This window comes from Perognathus longimembris, chromosome 18 (genome assembly GCF_023159225.1).
Source record: "Perognathus longimembris pacificus isolate PPM17 chromosome 18, ASM2315922v1, whole genome shotgun sequence".
Classification (NCBI taxonomy): Eukaryota; Metazoa; Chordata; class Mammalia; order Rodentia; family Heteromyidae; genus Perognathus; species Perognathus longimembris.
Genome location: NC_063178.1, coordinates 6,171,021 through 6,191,421, shown reverse-complemented (window position 1 = coordinate 6,191,421; position 20,401 = coordinate 6,171,021). Strand labels below are relative to the sequence as shown.

The following is a 20,401-nucleotide window of genomic DNA, read 5'->3' as shown; positions in this document are numbered from 1 at the left end:
TCTTCTTTGAGGACTGGATATCCATAATGCTTTACCAGCCACAGAAGGGAAAATGTAATATCCTTTGCTTGGAGATTTTAAATGTAAGTAGAGACATAGAAAAGTAACAGATGAGGAAAAGCTTAACAGAACCATTGGTGGAAGGCAGGATGAGTGAATGGCAAACTGTTACAGTACTAGGTGAAACTCCTGTCCCCCTTGACAGCTCCTTGTTTAATCTGGCAGTGGAGATGTGATTCTCAGAGATGGAAGCTTGCACAGCACAACTTAAGTTTGGCCTTCACCACAGAAAACAATCAAGGTCTTTTACTTTAGTGTACTGAAAGTGAAGATAACTTAACTTGTTTGGTTACCCATTGGAAAAATGCCTCATAACACGATAGCTTGTTATGTCTAAAACATCTCACTGTGTGGACAATGACCTTAATGAATTCGAGTAAGAGATTGTGATACTCACAATAGAGCAAATGCCACATTCCCATTTCATGTGAACGTGGGACTCTCAAAAGATTAGGGCTATGTTTTTTGTATTAGAGTTTATTTGCCCCAAAAACTGTGTGTCACAAACAAAAAATTAAATAGAAAAGAAACTGATCCTTGTTGATTCTGTTAGGTTCATAGTTAAAATATCAACCATCATTCTACTGTACAGCATAAGAAAAGGCCTAGTGACTATGCAGGAATAAAGAAAAGTAGGAATAAGTTCAGTAGTTATCCCAGTAACATAAAAGGAATTACAGTATGGTTATTCTCTGTGACATCAATAACATAGATGTATTTCAAGCACAACTCTAAATGAATTCTTATAAATATTATGTGAAATAGGTTCAACTCTGTAATTCATAATTAAAGCAAATAAAAGAAGTCAGCAAAAGGCACTGAAAGTATTCGTGTAGTCATCCTTCTTGACTTTGAGTACACTAACCCCACTGGGGTCAGTCTGGTTTGTTAGTATTGTTTTTGCTCTTTCTCTCCTCGTCTGCTCTGATGGCTCAGTTTTCTGAAAGTGTTAAGTATACTTGCAGGATTGCAGGTCTTTGTTGTCATAGTCTCCTTTCCATAGAGACCTCTTAAAATGTGGCTTCTCTGTATCTCACTGGCTGGATTCACCTTACAACAGGCTTAAGTTGATGTTCATGGCATGCCTAATTTAAAATACATTTTTTAACAGAAGTGGAGCTATCGCTCAAGTAGGAGAGCGGTAGGTAGCCTTGAGCAAGAAAGCTCAGGGACAGTGCCAAATCGTGAGTTCAAGCCCCAGGACCAGCACAAAAACAAAACAAAATGATTTAAAAAAAATGATCATCTTTGGGAGAACATTTTTAGGTTAATTCTTTTTTAAAAGGTTTGATAATTGTCATTGATTAGTGGTATTGTTTTTGACCCCCAAAAGATATTTGTACAGGATATAATAAAGGGATTTGAACTCATTCCACTAGAATAAAACAATAGACAATATTGTTTGTATAAACATATACAAGTGACAGGGTGCTAGTGACTAATGCTTGTAATCCTACCTAGTTAGGAGGCTGAGATCTGGGGCTCTCAGTTCCAAGTCAGCCTAGACAGGGAAATTGAAGAGACTCTGTCTCTAACTAACCAGTAAGAAGCTGGACTTGAAGTATGGCTCAAATGGTACAGTGCCAGCTGTGAGCAAAACAGCCAAACGAGGGCAAGAGACCTTGAGTTCCAGCTATAGTAATAATATAATAGTGTTTATGTTATATAACAGCAGGCAACTGCTTAGAACTCTCACTTGGCCCTTTTGCTCATGGCTAGGACTTTACCACGGAGTCGCTTCTGGCTTTTGGGTGGTTAATTGGAGAGAAGAATCTCTCATAGATGTTCCTACCTGCTATGACATGGAGCAGAAGCCCTCAGATCTCAGCTTCCCGAGTAGCTAGGATTGCAGGAGTAAGCTACACTGGCTGGCTGGGTTTGCCATTGAGCCTTGAAATATATCCAGTAAATATTTGAAACTTGTCATTGGCTATTGTTCTGCTAAGCTTCGCTGTAGAAAGAATGATTGAAAACATTTATAACAATGGGGTTATCAATATGAAAAACAATCACCGATCGTGAAAGATTCCTGAACTATCTGGGAACAAATATAATTCCCTCAAAATCTGCTAAGTCAGAGTTAACACAAGTAAAATTATAGGCTGGTTGTGAGGTTCTGCTCCCTCATGTCTTTAAAGCAGCTAAGCTACGGTGTACACTCGCAGTCATCGGTGCTTGCTGGGGGGGAGGGGGTGGGGGGGGTTCTAGCCAGCTCTGAAACATCGAGAGGTGGGAAAGGCCATTCATTGAATGGCCAACGTCACTCTGTTGAGCCTTAGAAGAGGTTTGTTACAGAGGATGCTCTGATTCTGCCTTGATTAACTCCCTAAACAATTGGATTCCCTCACCTCTGAGCAGCCTCTAAGTACCTCCCTGTATAGAAAAGGTGAGGCATATCCCTTATATGAAAAGTTTAAGCTGCCCCCCCCTCCCCCGCAGCTACTTCCATAGATGGGAAATTCCACTGGTATCTGAGTATTCCCATATAAGGTCTGCTTTTGTTGGGTTTGGTCTCGACCCCAAGCATGTGGATTTTGTCTTTAAAAGCTTTGTTCTGCAGGTTTTTGAGACAGGTGTCTACCTGCAAACACTGGCTCTCTAATAAAGACTCCCAATTTGACCTCTCAAGGTATGGTTTCTCTGTTTCTCTCTGACTGAACTTCCTTACTTGAACTACATAAATATGATTAGCACTCCAAGAAGCCATCAAAACTTACATTACAGTGGCACACAACTTCAACGTAGATTAATTTTAATTGTATAACAAAGTAACTGAATTGGTTCCAACTCCTTTTTCACATGTGCCTCTTCTTTTTCTGCGATTGAGTTCTTTGAGTAGGAATCCAGTAGCCCGTATTCAAATGCATAATGTGTCTGCCTTACTTTCCAAAGGCAGAGATAACAGGCACGGGGGAGCCATCATATCTGGTTAAAATGATACTTTAATTTCACTGCCTTTCCCCACAATGTTCCAGTAGATAAGTAATACAGTTGGTTACTCATTAGGCAAGTGGGCGGCGCTATGACTTACTGACTGCTATACAAGAGAAGAAACAGATTATGCTTAGCCAGAACACAGATCAACAATGAACTCCGGACATTCCTACGTGACCCTAAATGATGGTCACTTGATCCCTGCTCTGGGCTATGGCACCTACACCCCTGAGGAGGTAAGTTAGCATGTGGTGGATGGTTCCAAAGAAAATAACCGACCACGAGAGGAAGCTGATCTGTGCTGTCTCCAGTTTTTGTATGAGTACTGCAACTCACTTGGTTCTTGGATTTGTTTATCTTGCACGTTAGGGCTAAGTGAGAGGGTGATATCTTTTAGACTTTGATCACCATCAGAGTTGGATTATATAATCACAGGCTTGTTATGCTTTTTCCTTTGTTTTTGATCTGTGTCCCATCATGATGGAAAAGAGTAAAGTCACTCACGAAGAACATTGCCTGTCAGGGCCTTCACTTTCATTTTGACTGCAATTGGAGTTGTTTCTTTGTTTATTTCTATAGTTCATGAAGAATTATAGAAAGAAAGACACAGAGAAATCAGGACAGTTGATAGGGGTAGGAAACAGAATGAAGGATGGAGAGGCACTGGTGTTCAGGGTTGGGGTAGCCTATAAGAGCTCGCAGCAAATATTGGCCCTGGGCTAAGTAGAATTTCCATATACCATTTTCACCAAAGGTTGTGAGAGTGCTAGAACTTAATTATCGTAAATAAAAGACACGAGGGGGGCACAATTGTATAGGGGGAAGAATTACACATACCAAGGTTTTTTTTTTTTTTGACCATATACTTTTAGAAGAATCAAGAAGTGGACAACCTGATTCAAAGACCTAGCATGCAGAATTTCCAGCGTGTTAAGATGTCATAATCATCAATTAATTAGAATGGTAGTAAAAGAAGTCCATGAGTAATGTTTCCCTGCAAAGGGCAAGATGGAAGGAGATCATACTGCAATGTCCCTTTAAAAAGGAGATGGACAAGGTTTCAAGCACAAAAGCCTCTGGCTGAACTTTGGTTACTCTGGCACTTGGCAGGAGTGAAGCAAAAGGAAGATGACACATTCTCCTGTCCTGCAGGATGTTCTAGGAAGTAGGCAAAACTTCTGTTTGTTTCTCATAAAGGCTCCTGGCCTCCATCTTACCCTCTTCCTAAGACCTTTATATTATCTCAACTACTGGATATTGTATTATCTCAATTATTATATTATCTCTATCATCTCTATTAACTATTTTATTATCTCAACTATCTAACCAGTATTAGATAGCATCGGGACATAATAAAGGTATGCATGAGTTACTGACCTTCTTAATGTATGTTCTAAAACATTCCACAGACCCCTTGATGACTTGATATAGATGAAAACTGAATCCATATCTTTACTTTCTGACAGATTTTAGTAAGTATCCAAGGAGAAACAGTGAACCTGTAAGTCTTTGGAGAGGCTAGGGGGATGGAGGGCAGGGAGAATCAGGGACTCCACTATAGACTCTGCCTTGTTAAATCTTTGAGTTCATTTGTACATCAGCAATTCTGATATGGTAGCAGGTGAGAGCAATAAGAGGTATTAAGTAGTCTAAAGTCCTTTTTAGATTAATTGCTTGTTTAGCAGCAGTTTAAGATGGACTCTTGTGGGGCTGGGGATATAGCCTAGTGGCAAGAGTGCCTGCCTCGGATACACGAGGCCCTAGGTTCGATTCCCCCCCAGGACTGGCCAAAAAAAAAAATATGGACTCTTGTGCAAGCTAGGCAAGTACTTTTACTGCTCAGCTATGCCATTAGCTCTACATTGTAAAAGTTTTTGTTGGTGGTGTGGGGCTTGAACTCAGGGCCTGGGCATTATCCCTGAGTTTTTTGGCTCAGGGCTAGAGCTCTACCACTTTGAGCCACAGTGCTACTTCTGGTGGTTAACTGGAGACAAGAGTCTCATGGCCTTATATGCCTAAGCTGGACTCAAACTGTGATCCTCAGATCTCAGCCTCCTGAGTAGCTAGGATTACAGGTTTGAGCCACTGATGCCTGCCTATATTTTAATATATTTTTAACTTTTTAAATCTTTATTAAATGAAATTTCACATCATTATCCCATTTGGTAGAACAAACAATAATTTTAAATTTAAGTCATAGCTTCCTTTAACAAAGGGGCTTGGTTTTAAGGACTGGAATTCACATGAATAATTCCTTACACAATGAAGATAACTTCTTTTTAAAAGATAATTATGTATCTATTGAGCATTTTTCCTGTTAGCATTTAGTTCTATAAAACCAAGAGAAAAGATGTGTAGAAAAGAATTCTATCACACAATGCTCTTTGTCTAAGTGTCTGTTTATCTCTTTTGGGCACTTATACTTTATCATAAAATAAAAGATGGTAGATTTCTCTAAACTGCTGGTACAAACAGTGAAATTTATTTATGTATCTCATTTTCCTTTAGCACACTGAATTTTGGTGTATCCTAGCAATTAGACTATAAAGATCAGGAAATAATTAATAGCTTTCTTTGTAGACAACATCTCCCATGTTGGTTGATAGTTGACAAAATATATCTTCACAGTGTATCTTCATGAGAGAGTCATATAAATTTGTACCATATTTTTCTATATTTTGTCATACATACCCTTCTTCCATGTTGATGTTCTGGGTGAACTCACTATAATTATTACATGATAATGTGCTGAGGTATTCCTGGAGTCTTCTGGTGCCAAAAATTAACTAGGATTATTTGATCCTGAAGACTCTTTAGGATGTGAAGTTTTTGCTTTAAAATAGGAAAAGAAAAAAAAAATCGAATTCCAGTACCTTCAATGCAGAACTCACCAGAGATATGTTTCAACGTCTGTTCTGAAGGGAACTCCATCTGCCTGTGTCCTCTTGGTTGTGCACTGGAGATGACATCAAATCTTACAGAAGAGAAAAGTGATCCCCTAATGATCAGGCGATTGATGTCTTATGAGCAATTCGAGTGGTCTGAGGAAGACTTTAATCAGAAAATTCCTTCTAGTCAAAGAACTGTCCACATGGTTCACCCTGAGCTGGCTCTCCTACTCTGTCTTCAAATACTGCTTTTGGTTGTTCCTCTAGCTTCCGAAGAGTCAGACCTTGGAGGGTGTCAAGTTAGCTATAGATGCTGGTTTCCGCCATATTGACACTGCTTATGTATACCAAGTGGAAGAGGAGGTGGGACAGGCCATTCGAGGCAAGATTGAAGAGGGCATTGTGAAGAGGGAAGACATATTCCTCACCTCCAAGGTACTGTGCCCACAGTTGGTAATCGTGCAAAGAAATGGTGCAATGTCAGCAGCTGAAATTGTGTTATCGAATCAGTACTTGTGAAAAATCGCTTATTGGTACACTTATTCACATTTTATTCACCTCTAAGATCCATTAAGAAAGTCACAAGGAGATATGTGTTGTTGTTTTTTTACTTATTGTATACAAATTTTAACTTTAAATGCCCCTTGCTTTTATGATCCTCATTTAAAAGCAAAGTTTCCTAGCATGGACTGTGAAATCCAAAGAACTCTGATCAAAGTATGCTTTTCCTTATTGAGAACTGGACAAGTTTTTTTTTTTTTAACGTTTCTTGTCATTTAAGATATCAGTTTTTGCCTTTCAAAGTTTTAAAGACAATATAAGGAAGTTTCTGGATAATAATATATAGCAAAAGTTTGTCCAGCACATACGAAAAAGTGATTCCCTTCAAATGTTTAAATGGAAGGTACTAACCGCTTAGTTATATAAGTGGGTGGAAACACAGTTTATATGATGAATGTTATTATTGCTTCATAAAAATTTAACCTTCTAGACATTTTGTTCTATGATCTGATAATAATAGTCAAACACGGAGCTCACTTCAATAGGTCAGATGAAAGGAACCCCAAGATTGAAGGGTTCACCTTTCACTGTGACCATTAGGTTCAATGAAGTTCAAAATGAATCAATATTAGATAAAATCAATACCTCAATCTGAATTACTTATGAATCACATACGATGCTATTCTTCAATCTCTTCAGCTTTGGTGCACTTTCCAACGTCCAGAAATGGTCCGACCTAGCTTGGAAAAGTCCCTAGAAAAACTACAATTGGACTATGTTGATCTCTATCTCATTCATTATCCAATACCAATGAAGGTAGGCAATTTTTTTATTAACTTTTTACATAAAATTTTTATTACTAATTTTGATGGCATGACCATCATTTTCACAGAACACTGAGTGTAGCGGTTAGAACTTTGTATGTACTACATATGTTTTACACATTGTTTTATGTGAATTGTACAATACTGAAAATAGCAAAATGCGCAAACACTAAATTAACTATTTAGAAGACCCCAGAAATGACCGCATTCATGCATCACTTCTCTCTGTATTATTAGTGGTTTGCTTGGATTTTAAAAATTAATTAATTTATTGTCAAAGTGATGTACCGAAGGGTTACAGTTTCATATGCAAGGCAATGAGTACATTTCTTATCAAACTTGCTACCTCCTCTCTCATTTTGCTCCCACCTCCCTCCCTCTCTAACTCCATTCCCCCACCCCACCCCGCTGAGTTGTACAGTTGGTTTATAGCATATTGTCTTGTGTGTATTGCTGTTGCATTGCTTCACCTTTTACTCCTTGTCTCCCCATTTTGATGTTCCCCTTCCCTTGTCTAGTTCTGATAAACAAATATACAATACCCAGGGTACCAAAATCAGTTACAGTGACATCAGGGGTAAAACCATGGGGAAGAAAGACAAAAGAAAAAGGCATAATTTCACAGGGTACATTGAAAATAACAACAACAATGATAAACCACTTATTTCCATAACTTGGACTTCATTTCACTTAGCATCATCTTATTTGATCGAATGTACATAGCTATTAAGCTATTGTGATCTTCTGCTAGGACTATCCTAGACATGTACTAATTATCACCAATGAGGGAAACCATAGAGTCCATGTTTCTTTGGGTCTGGCTCACTTCACTTAGTATGATTTTTTCCCCAGGTTTTTCCATTGGGGCAATGTTATTCTTTTTGATAGACACATAGAATTCCATTATGTATATGTACCACATTTTCTTAATCTATTCATCTACTGAGGAGCATTGGGGTTGGTTTCATATTTTATCAACAGTAAATTGTGCTGCGATGGACATAGTTGTGCTGGTAGCTTTAGTGTGGTCTTGCTTGTAATCCTTTGGGTACATGCTCAAAACTGGGATTGCTGGGTCATAGGGGAGCTCTATGCTTAGCCTTTTGAGGAACCTCCATACTGCTTTCCAGAGTGGTTGGACAAGTTTACACTCCCACCCACAGTGTAGTAGGGTTCCCTTTGGCCACATCCCTGCCAGTATCTGTTGTTATTAGTTTTCTTGATAATGGCCATTCTTACTGGAGTGAGATGGAATCTCAATGTTGTTTTGATTTGTGTTTGTTTTATGGCCAGTGATGTTGAGCACTTTTTTTTTTTTTTTTTTTGGCCAGTCCTGGGGCTTGGACTCAGGGCCTGAGCACTGTCCCTGGCTTCTTTTTGCTCAAGGCTAGCACTCTGCCACTTGAGCCACAGCGCCACTCATGGCCATTTTCTGTATATGTGGTGCTGGGGAATCGAACCCAGGGCCTCATGTATTTGAGGCAGGCACTCTTGCCACTAGGCCATATCCCCAGCCCCTATGTTGAGCACTTCTTCATGTGCCTTTTGGCCATTCTCTGCATTCCGCTGCAGAGAAGTCTCATTTCTGCTTCAGAGAAGTCTTTTTTTTTTTTTTTCTTTTTAAGTCGTTAGCCCATTTATTAAGGGGACAGTTGTTTCTTTGAGGAAACTTAGTTTTTTGAGTTTTAGGTATGTTTTAGATATGAGATCCTTGTCTGTGGTATGGCAGAGAAAAATACATTGAGACAGTAGACCTGTGAAAATACTTAATAATATATGTCATGGATCTAAGAGAATGGAACATTCTGGAGAGATCCTTTATGATTTTACATGCAAGCCTTTTTGTCGACGCTGACGCATGCTGTGGAGCTCCACTTATTTGCACGTATCCTCAGGTATGGGTGCGAAGCATGGGATTGAAAGGGATTGATATAATTACTTCTTTTCTAGCCAGGGAAGGAAGATTTTCCAACAGATGAACATGGAAAGTCAATGTGGGACACAGTGGACCTCTTGGCCACGTGGGAAGTGAGTACTTGAAGGGGAGACAGCGGAGGAAGCTGGAGCAGGGAGTGTGGGGTTTTCATGTGAGAGATGGGACGCATCACCTTGGGTGTTGAACGTCACTGTATTTATGAGGGTGTTTTTCTGGAGTGGGTGTGAAGAATGCAATAATAGAATGTAATAGTGAGAGCTAGAGAAGAAGAATTGAAAAAAAGGGAACAGGCATCATTGGACATATATATGTGTATATGTATATATGTATATATATGTATACTATGTATGTATATATATATAGTAATGTTTCCTTTTCTAACATGGTGATATAGGAATTCTGCCTCTTACTGTGTCTTTGATTATTACTACCATTTTTTTCTTCTTCAAAATGATTTCTAGTTAGCTTCATTATCACTTTTAGGGAGTGCTCTTTGCTTCTTGCTTGTTTTTCTTTTTCCCTTTCCCTAGTTCCAGGACCTTGCATATGCTAGGCAAGTGATCAGCTACTGAGCAACATTCCCATTCTGTGATTGTGTGTGTGTGTGTGTGTGTGTGTGCGCGCGCGTGTATGTGTATGTATGTATGTAAGTAGTTCAATCTCATGTCCGTACAAGTGAGTCTTTATAACCTTTTCTCCCCCAGGCCATAGAGAAATGTAAAGATGCAGGCTTGGCTAAGTCCATCGGGGTGTCCAACTTTAATCGCCGGCAGCTGGAGATGATTTTGAACAAGCCAGGGCTCAAGTACAAGCCCGTCTGCAACCAGGTGAGCCGCTTTAGCCTCCTCCAAATCTCGTATTTATTTTCTTCTTCTTCTTCTTTTTTATTTTTTTTGGCCAGTCCTGGACCTTGGACTCAGGGCCTGAGCACTGTCCCTGGCTTCTTTTTGCTCAAGGCTAGCACTCTGCCACTTGAGCCACAGCACCACTTCTGGCCATTTTCTGTATATGTGGTACTGGGGAATCGAACCCAGGACCTCATGTATACGAGGCAAGCACTCTTGCCACTAGGCCATATCCCCAGCCCTTGTATTTATTTTCTTGCATAGGTATTTCTGTCAGATATGTCTTTCCTTCTTTCTGGTCCATCTTATTCCTGTAGCACAGAACATCTGAAAAGACTAAACGGATAGGGGAAATCCTTAGTTGTAGTTCCGCTAGTAAAACTTTTCGCATCCAAACAATATGATTCTATATCATTTCATCTAGTATTCATCTGTGAAGAATCATAAGTATTAAAAGGGTGAAGGTGTTACAGGAGAAATTTTGTATAATAAGGAATGCACAGCAAGTAAAGATAGATAAATATGCGCTCGGTTATTGTTAGTTGCGTATGTGAAGACTGGATACTTTTCTCCTGTGTCTTTTATTGCCTGCTTTCAGTGTCTGGATCATAAGCACACCTCTAAAAAATAAATGATGAAAGGCATGCCGATGACACTGTTCATATCATCTGTTCATAGTGATACTAATGGTGTGTGAAATAGACTGTGAGGGACTTATGGCAGAACATGGAGCTGACTCAATGCTTGGAAGCGTCGTAGTCAGCTTCTCTTTGCTTTCTTGACTGCTGATCCGATTTTAAGAATATTTGTCCTGTTGCTGATTCTGTGCTGTCATTTACATTCTGACTCCTCCCAATCATGAAATAAGGATCTTTGACTGGAAAACACAGGCCACAAAATTACTTAACTTTTGTACAATGATACAACATTTGAAATTCCAATACAAATGCTTAAAAAGTCAACAAATGTCATTGTAATATTGGTTTGGGTTCACACCTTGTAAACTTTGTTCAAAATAACGGACATGTTGTCACCTTTCCGTAGATTTCTGTAGTTTGATCTGTGTCCCTCTGTCTACTATTTTGTTGAATTTCCTCAACGCAAACTGTAGATACAACCGTTCTCCTTTACAGACTTCAGGCGTATATAAGAATGAAGACATTCTCTTATACATTATCCATTGTAATTTCCTATGAGTACACTCAAGAGAATTAGCAATAATTTCCTTACATCATTTAAATCCAATGCATATTCCTATTTCCCATGGATTTCTGAAGCATCTCTCAGAGTCCTCTCTTTCTGAGCTCTAACTCTCATCTATGCATTTCTTCTTTTTTCCTTATTTATTGTCAAAGTGATGTACAGAGAGGTTACAATTTTATATGTTAGGCCTTGGGTACACTTCTTGTACTGTTTGTTACCTCTTCCCTCATCTATGCCTTTCTAATTGTGCATGCTTAAGCTCTTTTAACCCAGAAGAGTCACCTAATCCTTGTAATACAAAGGCAATAGCTTCTTACATATTTTGGTTTATTAAATACTCCCATCCAGAACTCTTCTTTGTGAATATATGGTTTCCTGTGCAGTTACTACTGGCCTGGTAGCTGATATTCGTCAATAGTGAAATTCTTATTTCAAAATGAACTTTCACATTAATTGTTGAAGAATAATGATTGCTTTTTTGTGAGAATTAGATGTATCATTGGAGTTTGTGAGTAATGGCGATTTTAATGAAAATGAATCCATTTACTTTTCTTCGTATCATGCAAACAAATTACTCATTATGTCAAGGTAAGTGACAGTTATTTCTGAAAGGCAGACAGACACATTGACATATTCCAGTTCAAAAATCACTGTTCTCAGAAACCAGTTAAAGTCATTTTATCTACTGAGGGAGATATGTTTGTTCTCTTTGTAGGACATGTGCTTTGAGCTCATGATAGTTCATATCGCTCAATGAGTTAGAATGTAGCTTACTCATTATTGCTGCTAACGCATAAACCAGACCAAATGTCACCAGCAAATGCCACCACACTTGTCCTTTTGTCCTTCCTGTACAGTGCTGTCATGAATCATTAACGAAACTCTTGATTTATTGGTCATTTCAGTACGAATAGAATGCCATCTAATTTTGCATTATTGCTCAGCTTTGTGGACTTTCCCCTTTGTGCCAATATTGATATTCCATGTAATATGATATACTTCTTTTTTTAAATCTTTTTATTATCTTTAAGTTGTTGTATAAAGGAGGTGCCATATAACAAGGAAGTTAATGAATACAATGCATCTAGTTCAATGTCACCTCTTCAACATTCTCACCCACCCCTTCCCTTATTTTTCTTAATTTTGTGATATACACTGAATTCTTGACAGTGTTCTTCCCATTTCCCCCATTCATTTGTCTACTCCTCTTGTTTCCACCTCTGTCTTTTAGGTACCCATTTCCTGGTGTTGACTTTGTTGAGCTTTGACTTAGTCTTTCCAAAAGAGTATACTTTATTTGTCACTCCTTGCATACCTCCCAACATGTTCACTTATAGATTTAAAGGTATATTCTATCTATCACGAATAAAGGAAACCATGCAACCATTGTTTCTCTGGGTCTGGCTCACTTCAGATGATTTTTCTCCAAGTATTTTGCTTTCCTTACGAATGGTACATTATCTTTCTAATAAATGAGTAGAAGTCCATTGTGCATATATACCACATTCTCTCTTCTATCTTACCCATTTGCAGGTAGAATGTCATCCCTACCTCAACCAGAGCAAGCTGCTGGATTTCTGCAAATCAAAGGACATTGTTCTGGTTGCCTATTGTGCCCTGGGATCTCAACGACCTAAACGATGGTAATTAGTACAATATCAAGTTTGTGCAAAATACCACTGTGGCTGCATTATTTAGTCCTGTCTGGTCACTTTTGGAGTTCATCTTGCATTGGGTCAGGGGAGAGTTGACATTTCAGATAAAGTCCTCAGAGATGCTCTCCAAGCTGCCCAGGCAGATTCCAGGTGGAGAGGGGTTGCTCTGGCATGGTTTGGAAGCTTCCTAATGACCCTAGTACTCCGCCTGTGGATTTCAGCATTTCTTCCTTTACCTCCAGGGTGGAGCCTGACGCTCCGGTTCTCTTGAACGATCCAGTTCTTGGTGCCATGGCTAAAAAGCACAATCGAAGTCCAGCTCAGATCGCCCTTCGCTACCAACTGGACCGTGGGATTGTGACCCTGGCTCAGAGTGTCAAAGAAAAAGAGATAAAAGAGAACCTACAGGTGATGAGGGAAGCCGTGGACATCAGGTTTCCCGTACAGAATTCTTCACATGTGTATTTCCGTGAATCCTCTGAACACACTTTTAGCCTAAATTATGGCCCCTAATATTTCCTGTGAGCGTGAGATTTCAGGCACTCTTGTAATATTTTCTCCATGAACTCAACTGAGAGACAGTATAGCCCACTTGAATTGGGATTGGAGAAGGCACAAAGATTTGGATCTCAGCAATAAGCCAACAGTGTAGTGTGAATTCATGTGCAAGGGATATATACTTTCTTCATTTCCTGCAAAGAGGGAGTTGGATAGATAATTTAAATTATTATAGTTGTAGTTTGCATTTCCAGGTCTAACCATTATCTATTATATTTATTCATTTTGAATTTCTTCCTTCAAGATAGGAATGACTCCTATCTTGCTTATTTTTCTAGCTTGGGGATCCTTGAGATCACCCCTTTAAAAACCAGCTTAGTACAAACATTTAGGTTCATGATTGTTTGGCTTGAAAATTCATCATTGCTCAAGCCCGAACTCATCCAAGTTTTTCTTTCTATCTAAGTTGAGTTTGCTCACATGTTTTTCAAGAAATTACTGTCACATATTTATAGAACTTTGAAGCCCTTCTACTGATTAGGCTGACTCCTGGGCTTTCCAAGCTCTTTATAGTTTTCATCCACCAACCAACTATTCCAGATTCTTCTCTTCACACAGTACCCTAACCACTCTGTGAGTACTTGCAAAGCCTTTTGGGCATAGGCTCAAAACTGTCACATCATTGCTTTGATTTATTTCTAATGATTAATGCAAATTACAAAGCTGGCAAAATTCAAGGGGTGAGGAAATTGACAAGAACCCATAGTGGAAGAAATTTCAAAATCACATAACAGAGAGTACTGAAAAAAAGACATATGAATCATTGGGGGGCATTCTTACAGTTTCTATAATTGGGTATTCTCCGTGTGAGCCTTTCAGATTGTGATGCGTTTTCTGGAATAGCTTTTCAGAAACTCTACGTATGTTTGAACTCTATCTTTGATTCTGTTTTTAATTGTCTCCTTTCTTATCCCCAACTGCATAATTGCAGGGGAAAATAAAAGGGAGTGGGGTGATAAATCTTTTGAAGTCAATCAGCTTACTGTCCTGAGAGAGGGACCAAACTCAAGGAGAATGTTGTAATATTTGATCTTGGAAATAAAAATGTAGAGTTTTCAGTAAAACAAAATAACAGGGGCTGGGTATTGGTGGCTCACACCTGTGACCCTAGTTCCTCAGAAGGCTGAGAACTGAGGATTGTAGTTTGAAGGCAGCCTGGGACTCGTGAGACTATCTCCAGTTAACCACAAAAAGAGCTGGGAATCGAGTTGTGGCTGAAGAAGTAAAGTGGGAGCTTTGAGCAAATAGGGCTCAGGCATTCCCAGGTCCTGAGTTCAAGCCCCAGGACCTGCACCGAAAGGATTATAGTAATTATAACTTGGCTAGTTTGACTGTTAGGTAAAATTTAAAGACATTCTTTCAAACTCCATCCCCACTAAATCTTAAAAGGGCTTACATACTCAAATTCTCAAATATGATACTGAAATTGTCAATCTGAAGAGAGTTGACTTTATGAAATGTGAAAGATTCTAATCCATGGTTATCATATGAGTTTTCAATTATTAAGTGGTCTTTCAAAATATTTTTTAAAATCCTAACAAATATCCATTGGGGCATTTGTATATGGTATATAATTTTTCACGGGAGAGTTTATTTTGCAAATTGATAATTTCCTGGAAGAGTCAATGTATGCTTCTTACCAAATTCATCAGTTGTTACATTGTTGACACTGTTTCTCTGCCTGCCTGCCTGTCTGTCTGTCTGTCTGTCTCGGTCTCTTTCATATGCATTCCCTACTTCAGAAAGTTAACAAGACTTAGGGACCCATTTGTTTAAATCTTTTAGCATTTATTGAAAGTCATTTTGATGTTTAGGGTGTCCTCAATTTAATCTCCAAGTGACTTTTCTTTGATTTTCACCTGATTAACATTTTTCTTGATGTCATTAATAGATATTAGAAAATGTTAGACATTCAAACGTTGTCTTTGTTTCATGGAATCTGATTAATTAGGATTTTCAAGATTGACAGAAACCCAGCTAAGTTCACTAAAACTTTTTCTTGTGTTGTAGATTTTTGAATTCCAGTTGCCTTTAGAGGATGTGAAAGCCCTAGATGGCCTGAACAGAAATTTTAGATACGCTCCTGCTCAGTTGTAAGTAACTTTGTCAAAGATATCACTTCAACTTATTTTAGTTTCAAGGTCCTTCCTTTTTAGTGTATGTTTGTTCAGAACACAAACACCGTCTTGGCTCTTGAAATCTTACTTCTGAATCTCTGAAATATGCATTTTTGTAATGCAGAGAATAGAAATATTTTTGAGAAGACAGATTCAAAACCATGGGATGTGAAGGAGGAAAAGCTGAATTGTTGAATAAAATACATAGTCATTACAAAAATCTTATTTCTTTCTTCAAATTTCTAGGTGTATATTATATGACATTGAACAAGGATTCTAAATGAGGATATAGAAAGAATACATACTCCATGTGCCTGTGGAAATTTTAATTTATACTCGAAGAAAATTTGATCATGTTTGAAAAGGGATTTGAAATTTAGAGTAGTCAAGGTCAAGAATTAGGAGAGCCATCTACATATATGCGTAATGAGTATTGAGAAAAATGAAGGGTAAGGTATAGACATCATAACAAGAGAGAGGAATGGCAACCAGTCAGTAGTTCTCATTACCTATTAAATATTTTGGCAAGTGCCAAATATCACTGATCACTTTATCGTTTGTGTTATTTATTATACATCTATTAATCATATGGTAAAATCTTTTATATATAGAAGCCTTTCTATTAAATTATTTCCATATCTGAAGCTCACACAACATATTGTGTGAAATGGGAAGTGAGTAATCAGTAAATCAGTAAAACAGGAGTGAAATTACGAACAGTAAATCTCACACTTTACAGTAATTTTCATCTTGGCAAAGGATGGATTTATTTAAATACTAACCATGATAAAAGCAGCTTCCATTCTCCTTAAGAAATGAAGTAGAAAGGACGATTTTTTTTCCTTTGTTTGCTTTGGAAAATTGACCAAAGAAAACCCCAAAGAAAAGTAATATGTATCATGTTAGTAGTCTCTGCATTGTCTCATGTTCTTTCGAAGCAAGAGAGCATGACAGGAAAAAATTTCATTCCTATATTGTCAAAGCATATCCACCATTGTCATGTTCATAAACCCTATAAGAGCAAATTCTTCACCTGATCAGGACATATTGTGACTGTCAAAAGAATAATAGTTCCCTAGATATCACATTTTCTGTACAAAAGGATCTTAGTGCTTATGTTATGCATTCTTTCTCCTTGCAGCCTGATTGGCCACCCTGATTACCCGTTTTCTGATGAATACTGAAATGGAGGCCTGGTGTGATAAGTCTTCTCCCTGAAGCTCCGGGGTGCAGAGGGGCCTGGGGGCCTTGTGGCCCTGCCCTTGGGATATATCTGTCCCATGCCATTCGTGCTGCTTAGTGGTTGCACACAGCTAAAGCTGACTCCCCCAGGCTGCATGGGAAGGCTGCCCATTGTCATCACTTTTTGAAATAAACACAAAGTTGCTTCCCTAAGGAGCCTTCCTAACACTGTCTTTGTCACTTGCATGTTTTTTTTCCTCTTCACTTTGTAGAAGTAACCAAAAGTGATTTGGCTCCAAGTCAGTAGATGGGGTTCAGGAGACCATGCTCGTCATTTTCTCTGAGTCCAAATGGATCACCAATATTCTGCAAAGATTGAAAATCTCCGAGAAGATTTAATAATCATGTAGTCTTATCTATTAAAAAGGATAAAATTTAAGTTTTCATACATGCTTATCTATAATACATATAGTGTGATGATATTACAACATCGACTAATCTACTGGTTATTTTCAACTACTATATCACACTCAGTTCTTTATAATAGTTCAATAATAAATAATTTACCAATTCCAATTTTAATCCCCCAAATAGTTTGTTATATAAAATTGTAGCCACCCATACCAATATTTAATTAATCTCATTTCTTTCCTCTTTTATGGATAATGTTCATTGAGGTCCTGAACTACAGAAATCCATTGCTAAGCACAATGCATGTTGATCAATGTCACCTGCTACCACTACATCTTCCATAGGATGTGACTGCTTTTGGGTTTGGACAGTTGATGCTGGGCAATCAGGTTTCCCATTAGTCATCTCTTCTAAGGCTCTAAAGTAGAAATTAAAGGAATCTGTGGACAGGCATGCATTTTAGTTCTTCCTGGACTGAACACAGATTAGAAGAAATCCAAAAGTTCCTTCTTAGAAAGGCAAAGGATGCAATCCAGATACTTGAGAAATCCAGGTTGGTGGCTCTGCCCAGTAGCAAACTTGGAGATAAGGGAAAGTTCCAGAGAAGTGTCCCATTACAACTGCACTGGCTCAAGGCTAATGAAGCGTGGCCCCATGTCATTGTAGAAGGGAAGAACTCCATCTGTCATAGGTAGGTCTAGATGGAGGTAGTAATATATGGAGTTAATTTTATTGAGGTTTATACATGAATGAAAATGACATGTTGAAACCCTTTCCTATGTACAATTCAATATATGCCAATAAAACAACCAAAGTTAACTTTCATAAAAATAAAGTGTTTCAAATTCTCTTCTTACAAGTGAAAGAGTACCCCTTCCTTATATTAACTAATTATTAGGCAGGTAGTAACACTGGTTAATCATTACACAGTTACACAATTGACACTGGTTAAACATTAGTCAGGTATATGATCATAAGTTACTCAGCGTTCTTGTGCAGGCAGCAGAAGGAACAGGATCTGCTTAGTCATACAACTGATCGACTATGAATTGTAAAGATCACTGTGTGAAACTAAACGATGGTCATTTCATCCCCTCATTGGGATTTGGGACCTACATACCTGACGAAGTAAGTTCTTATAGGGTGGAATGTTGAAAAGAAAAGAACCTTAGACTAATTAGAAGTTGAACTGGGCTGTGAAGACTTAGCACCTTCTTGTATGAGTGATAGCAATTCACTTGGTTCTTGGGTCTTCCAGGTTAGTGCTAAGCTCAACCTACTTATACATGGATATTTTTTGAGAATACATTTTTTTCCATCAGCATTTAATGCATCACAAAGAAAGAAAGGATGCACAAAACAAAGCTGTTTTCATAACACATTGTTCTCTGCCCAAGTTCCAGTGATCTATGGAGTTCTGGTTGGCATCTAGGGACTTTGATCCCTTAGCAGGCATTTAAAGACAAGGATGGTGGACATTGCTAAATGGCTTATATAAAAAAAGAGGAGTGCATGTTTGTATTCTGCCTTCTTTTGAGGGACTGGATTTGATAGGTCTGGTCAGAGCACTCCATGTAATAAAAAATCATGGAAAATCCTCTAACAGCTTCCATTATAGACAGACTTGCATTTTTATGAAGAGTCAATTCCTAAGGAATTCAGCCTGTTTCACTAGAGAAGAGTCACAGACATTTGCATCATGTTTCTTCTACATTTTTGTTATGAATATTCTTCTCCTGTGATGTTTACTTAGTGACCTCAATTTATGAATTGTAATATGCTGATTTCAATATGCTGATCCTAAAGGTCATTCCAGACAACCTACAAATGTGAGTTGGTCTGGGGTCTTCTATAATACCAATGATTAATCAAGATTGCATGGGTTTGCAAAGGACCTAGAATGTAAAATTCTTGTTTATCAGAAAGACCCAGAAAATGTGGGTTTGATTTTCTTACTCCATTTTCAAAAGTATCAGCTCTTTTGAATGTAAATAATTGGGTATATAACCTCCGAATAACATTTTGGGTTTCATTTAGTATTACAGAAAGTGGGATTTCAATGATCAGGGAATGAGGCTTTTGTCCAATACGGAGTCTAACAATGATTTGTAGTACAAATGTCTTCAGTCCTGTCAACTGTCCTCTTGGCTCACTCTGAGCTCTAGCGATAATCTGTTTCTCCAAATACTACTTCTGGTTGCCCCCCTAGGTTCCCAAGAGTAAGGCCGTAGAGTCTACCAAGTTAGCTATAGATGCCGGCTTCCGCCATATTGACACTGCTTATGCATACCAAGTGGAAGAGGAGGTAGGACAGGCCATCCGAAGCAAGATTGAAGAGGGCATTGTGAAGAGAGAAGATATATTCCTCACCTCAAAGGTACGGTGTCTACAGTGTGAAAGTGTGCAAATGAATGATGTGATGTAAAGAAGAGAAATTGATGAAAATGAAACAGCAGTTCGTTAAATGTGCTTATTAGTGCACCTTTTATTCTCATGTATTTCCCCTATGTAAAACAGAGAAAGAGTCAATGGCTCACACCTATAATCCTAGCTACTCAGAGGGCTGAGATCTGAGGATCATGGTTCAAACCTAGCCCAGGCAGGAAAGACTGAGAGACACTTGTCTCCAATTAACTACCAAAGATCCAGAAGTAGAGCTGTGGTTCAAATGGTAGATCACTAGGCTTGAGTAAAGAAGCTTAGGGACAGTGCTAAGGCCCTACATTCAAGCTCCAGAGACAGACAGACACACACACAGAGCAACATACACACAAACACACACACACAAAGCAATTTACAAAGGTAATGACTACTCACTGTATATAAATTTATAACATTAAAGTGTCTTTAAGTGTATGTACCTCAACTCAAAGAACCATTATTTAGAATGGGCTCTGAAATGAGAAAGGCTATGCTCTAATTATGACTGTCTTTCTCTCCTTATTTATTTATTATGGTTTGTTATTTCTCTCCTTATTTATTTTATACATTTTCTTGACGTCTATACGATGAAATTTTAATGTTCACAAATGTCATAGAATTGATATTATCTGGATAGTAAATGATTTACAATTAAAATGTATTCATTTGTGTAACACACTGAAATGCTCACATATATGTCCCTGTAGCTATGTAAATACAAAGATGTTAATTGTTCATTTAGCAATGAGTGAGAGAAGTAGAGCAATAATAAATGTAAAATATGCATGAAAAGTAATTTAGGGATTGGAAATGATTGTTACTTGAAACAAACTATCCCTTGTAAAAGTGATTTCCCATTTTTCCAT

At 38.2% G+C, this 20,401-nt stretch overlaps 1 protein-coding gene and 2 long non-coding RNA genes across 12 annotated transcripts in view; 1 reads left to right on the top strand and 2 right to left on the bottom strand.

Moving 5' to 3' along the window:
• LOC125366783 (aldo-keto reductase family 1 member C4-like) overlaps positions 1–20,401 on the top strand; it is a 133,992-nt gene that overhangs the window by 28,980 nt on the left and 84,611 nt on the right. For 2 of the 10 annotated variants that reach the window (XM_048367496.1, XM_048367497.1), the window contains exons 1-4: positions 3,072–3,230; positions 6,150–6,317; positions 7,083–7,199; positions 9,158–9,235. The exons of 5 other annotated variants lie outside the window; for them this stretch is intronic. In XM_048367496.1, coding sequence (XP_048223453.1) covers positions 3,147–3,230; positions 6,150–6,317; positions 7,083–7,199; positions 9,158–9,235 — 447 coding nt within the window. In that variant the 5' untranslated portion in view covers positions 3,072–3,146. Of the gene's footprint in view, positions 1–3,071; positions 3,231–6,149; positions 6,318–7,082; positions 7,200–9,157; positions 9,236–9,847; positions 9,971–12,724; positions 12,835–13,088; positions 13,255–15,414; positions 15,498–16,662; positions 16,917–18,109; positions 18,243–19,323; positions 19,492–20,401 lie in introns of those variants that run through there. 3 more of the 10 variants (XM_048367493.1, XM_048367494.1, XM_048367508.1) reach the window with 3 other exon arrangements.
• LOC125366788 overlaps positions 1–20,401 on the bottom strand; it is a 94,321-nt gene that overhangs the window by 16,110 nt on the left and 57,810 nt on the right. The window lies entirely within an intron of this gene.
• LOC125366789 lies at positions 8,700–20,315 on the bottom strand. The gene is made up of 3 exons (XR_007213972.1): positions 20,122–20,315; positions 15,392–15,396; positions 8,700–8,724 (listed from the first exon to the last, which is right to left on the bottom strand). It is a non-coding gene; the product is annotated as an uncharacterized LOC125366789 (long non-coding RNA).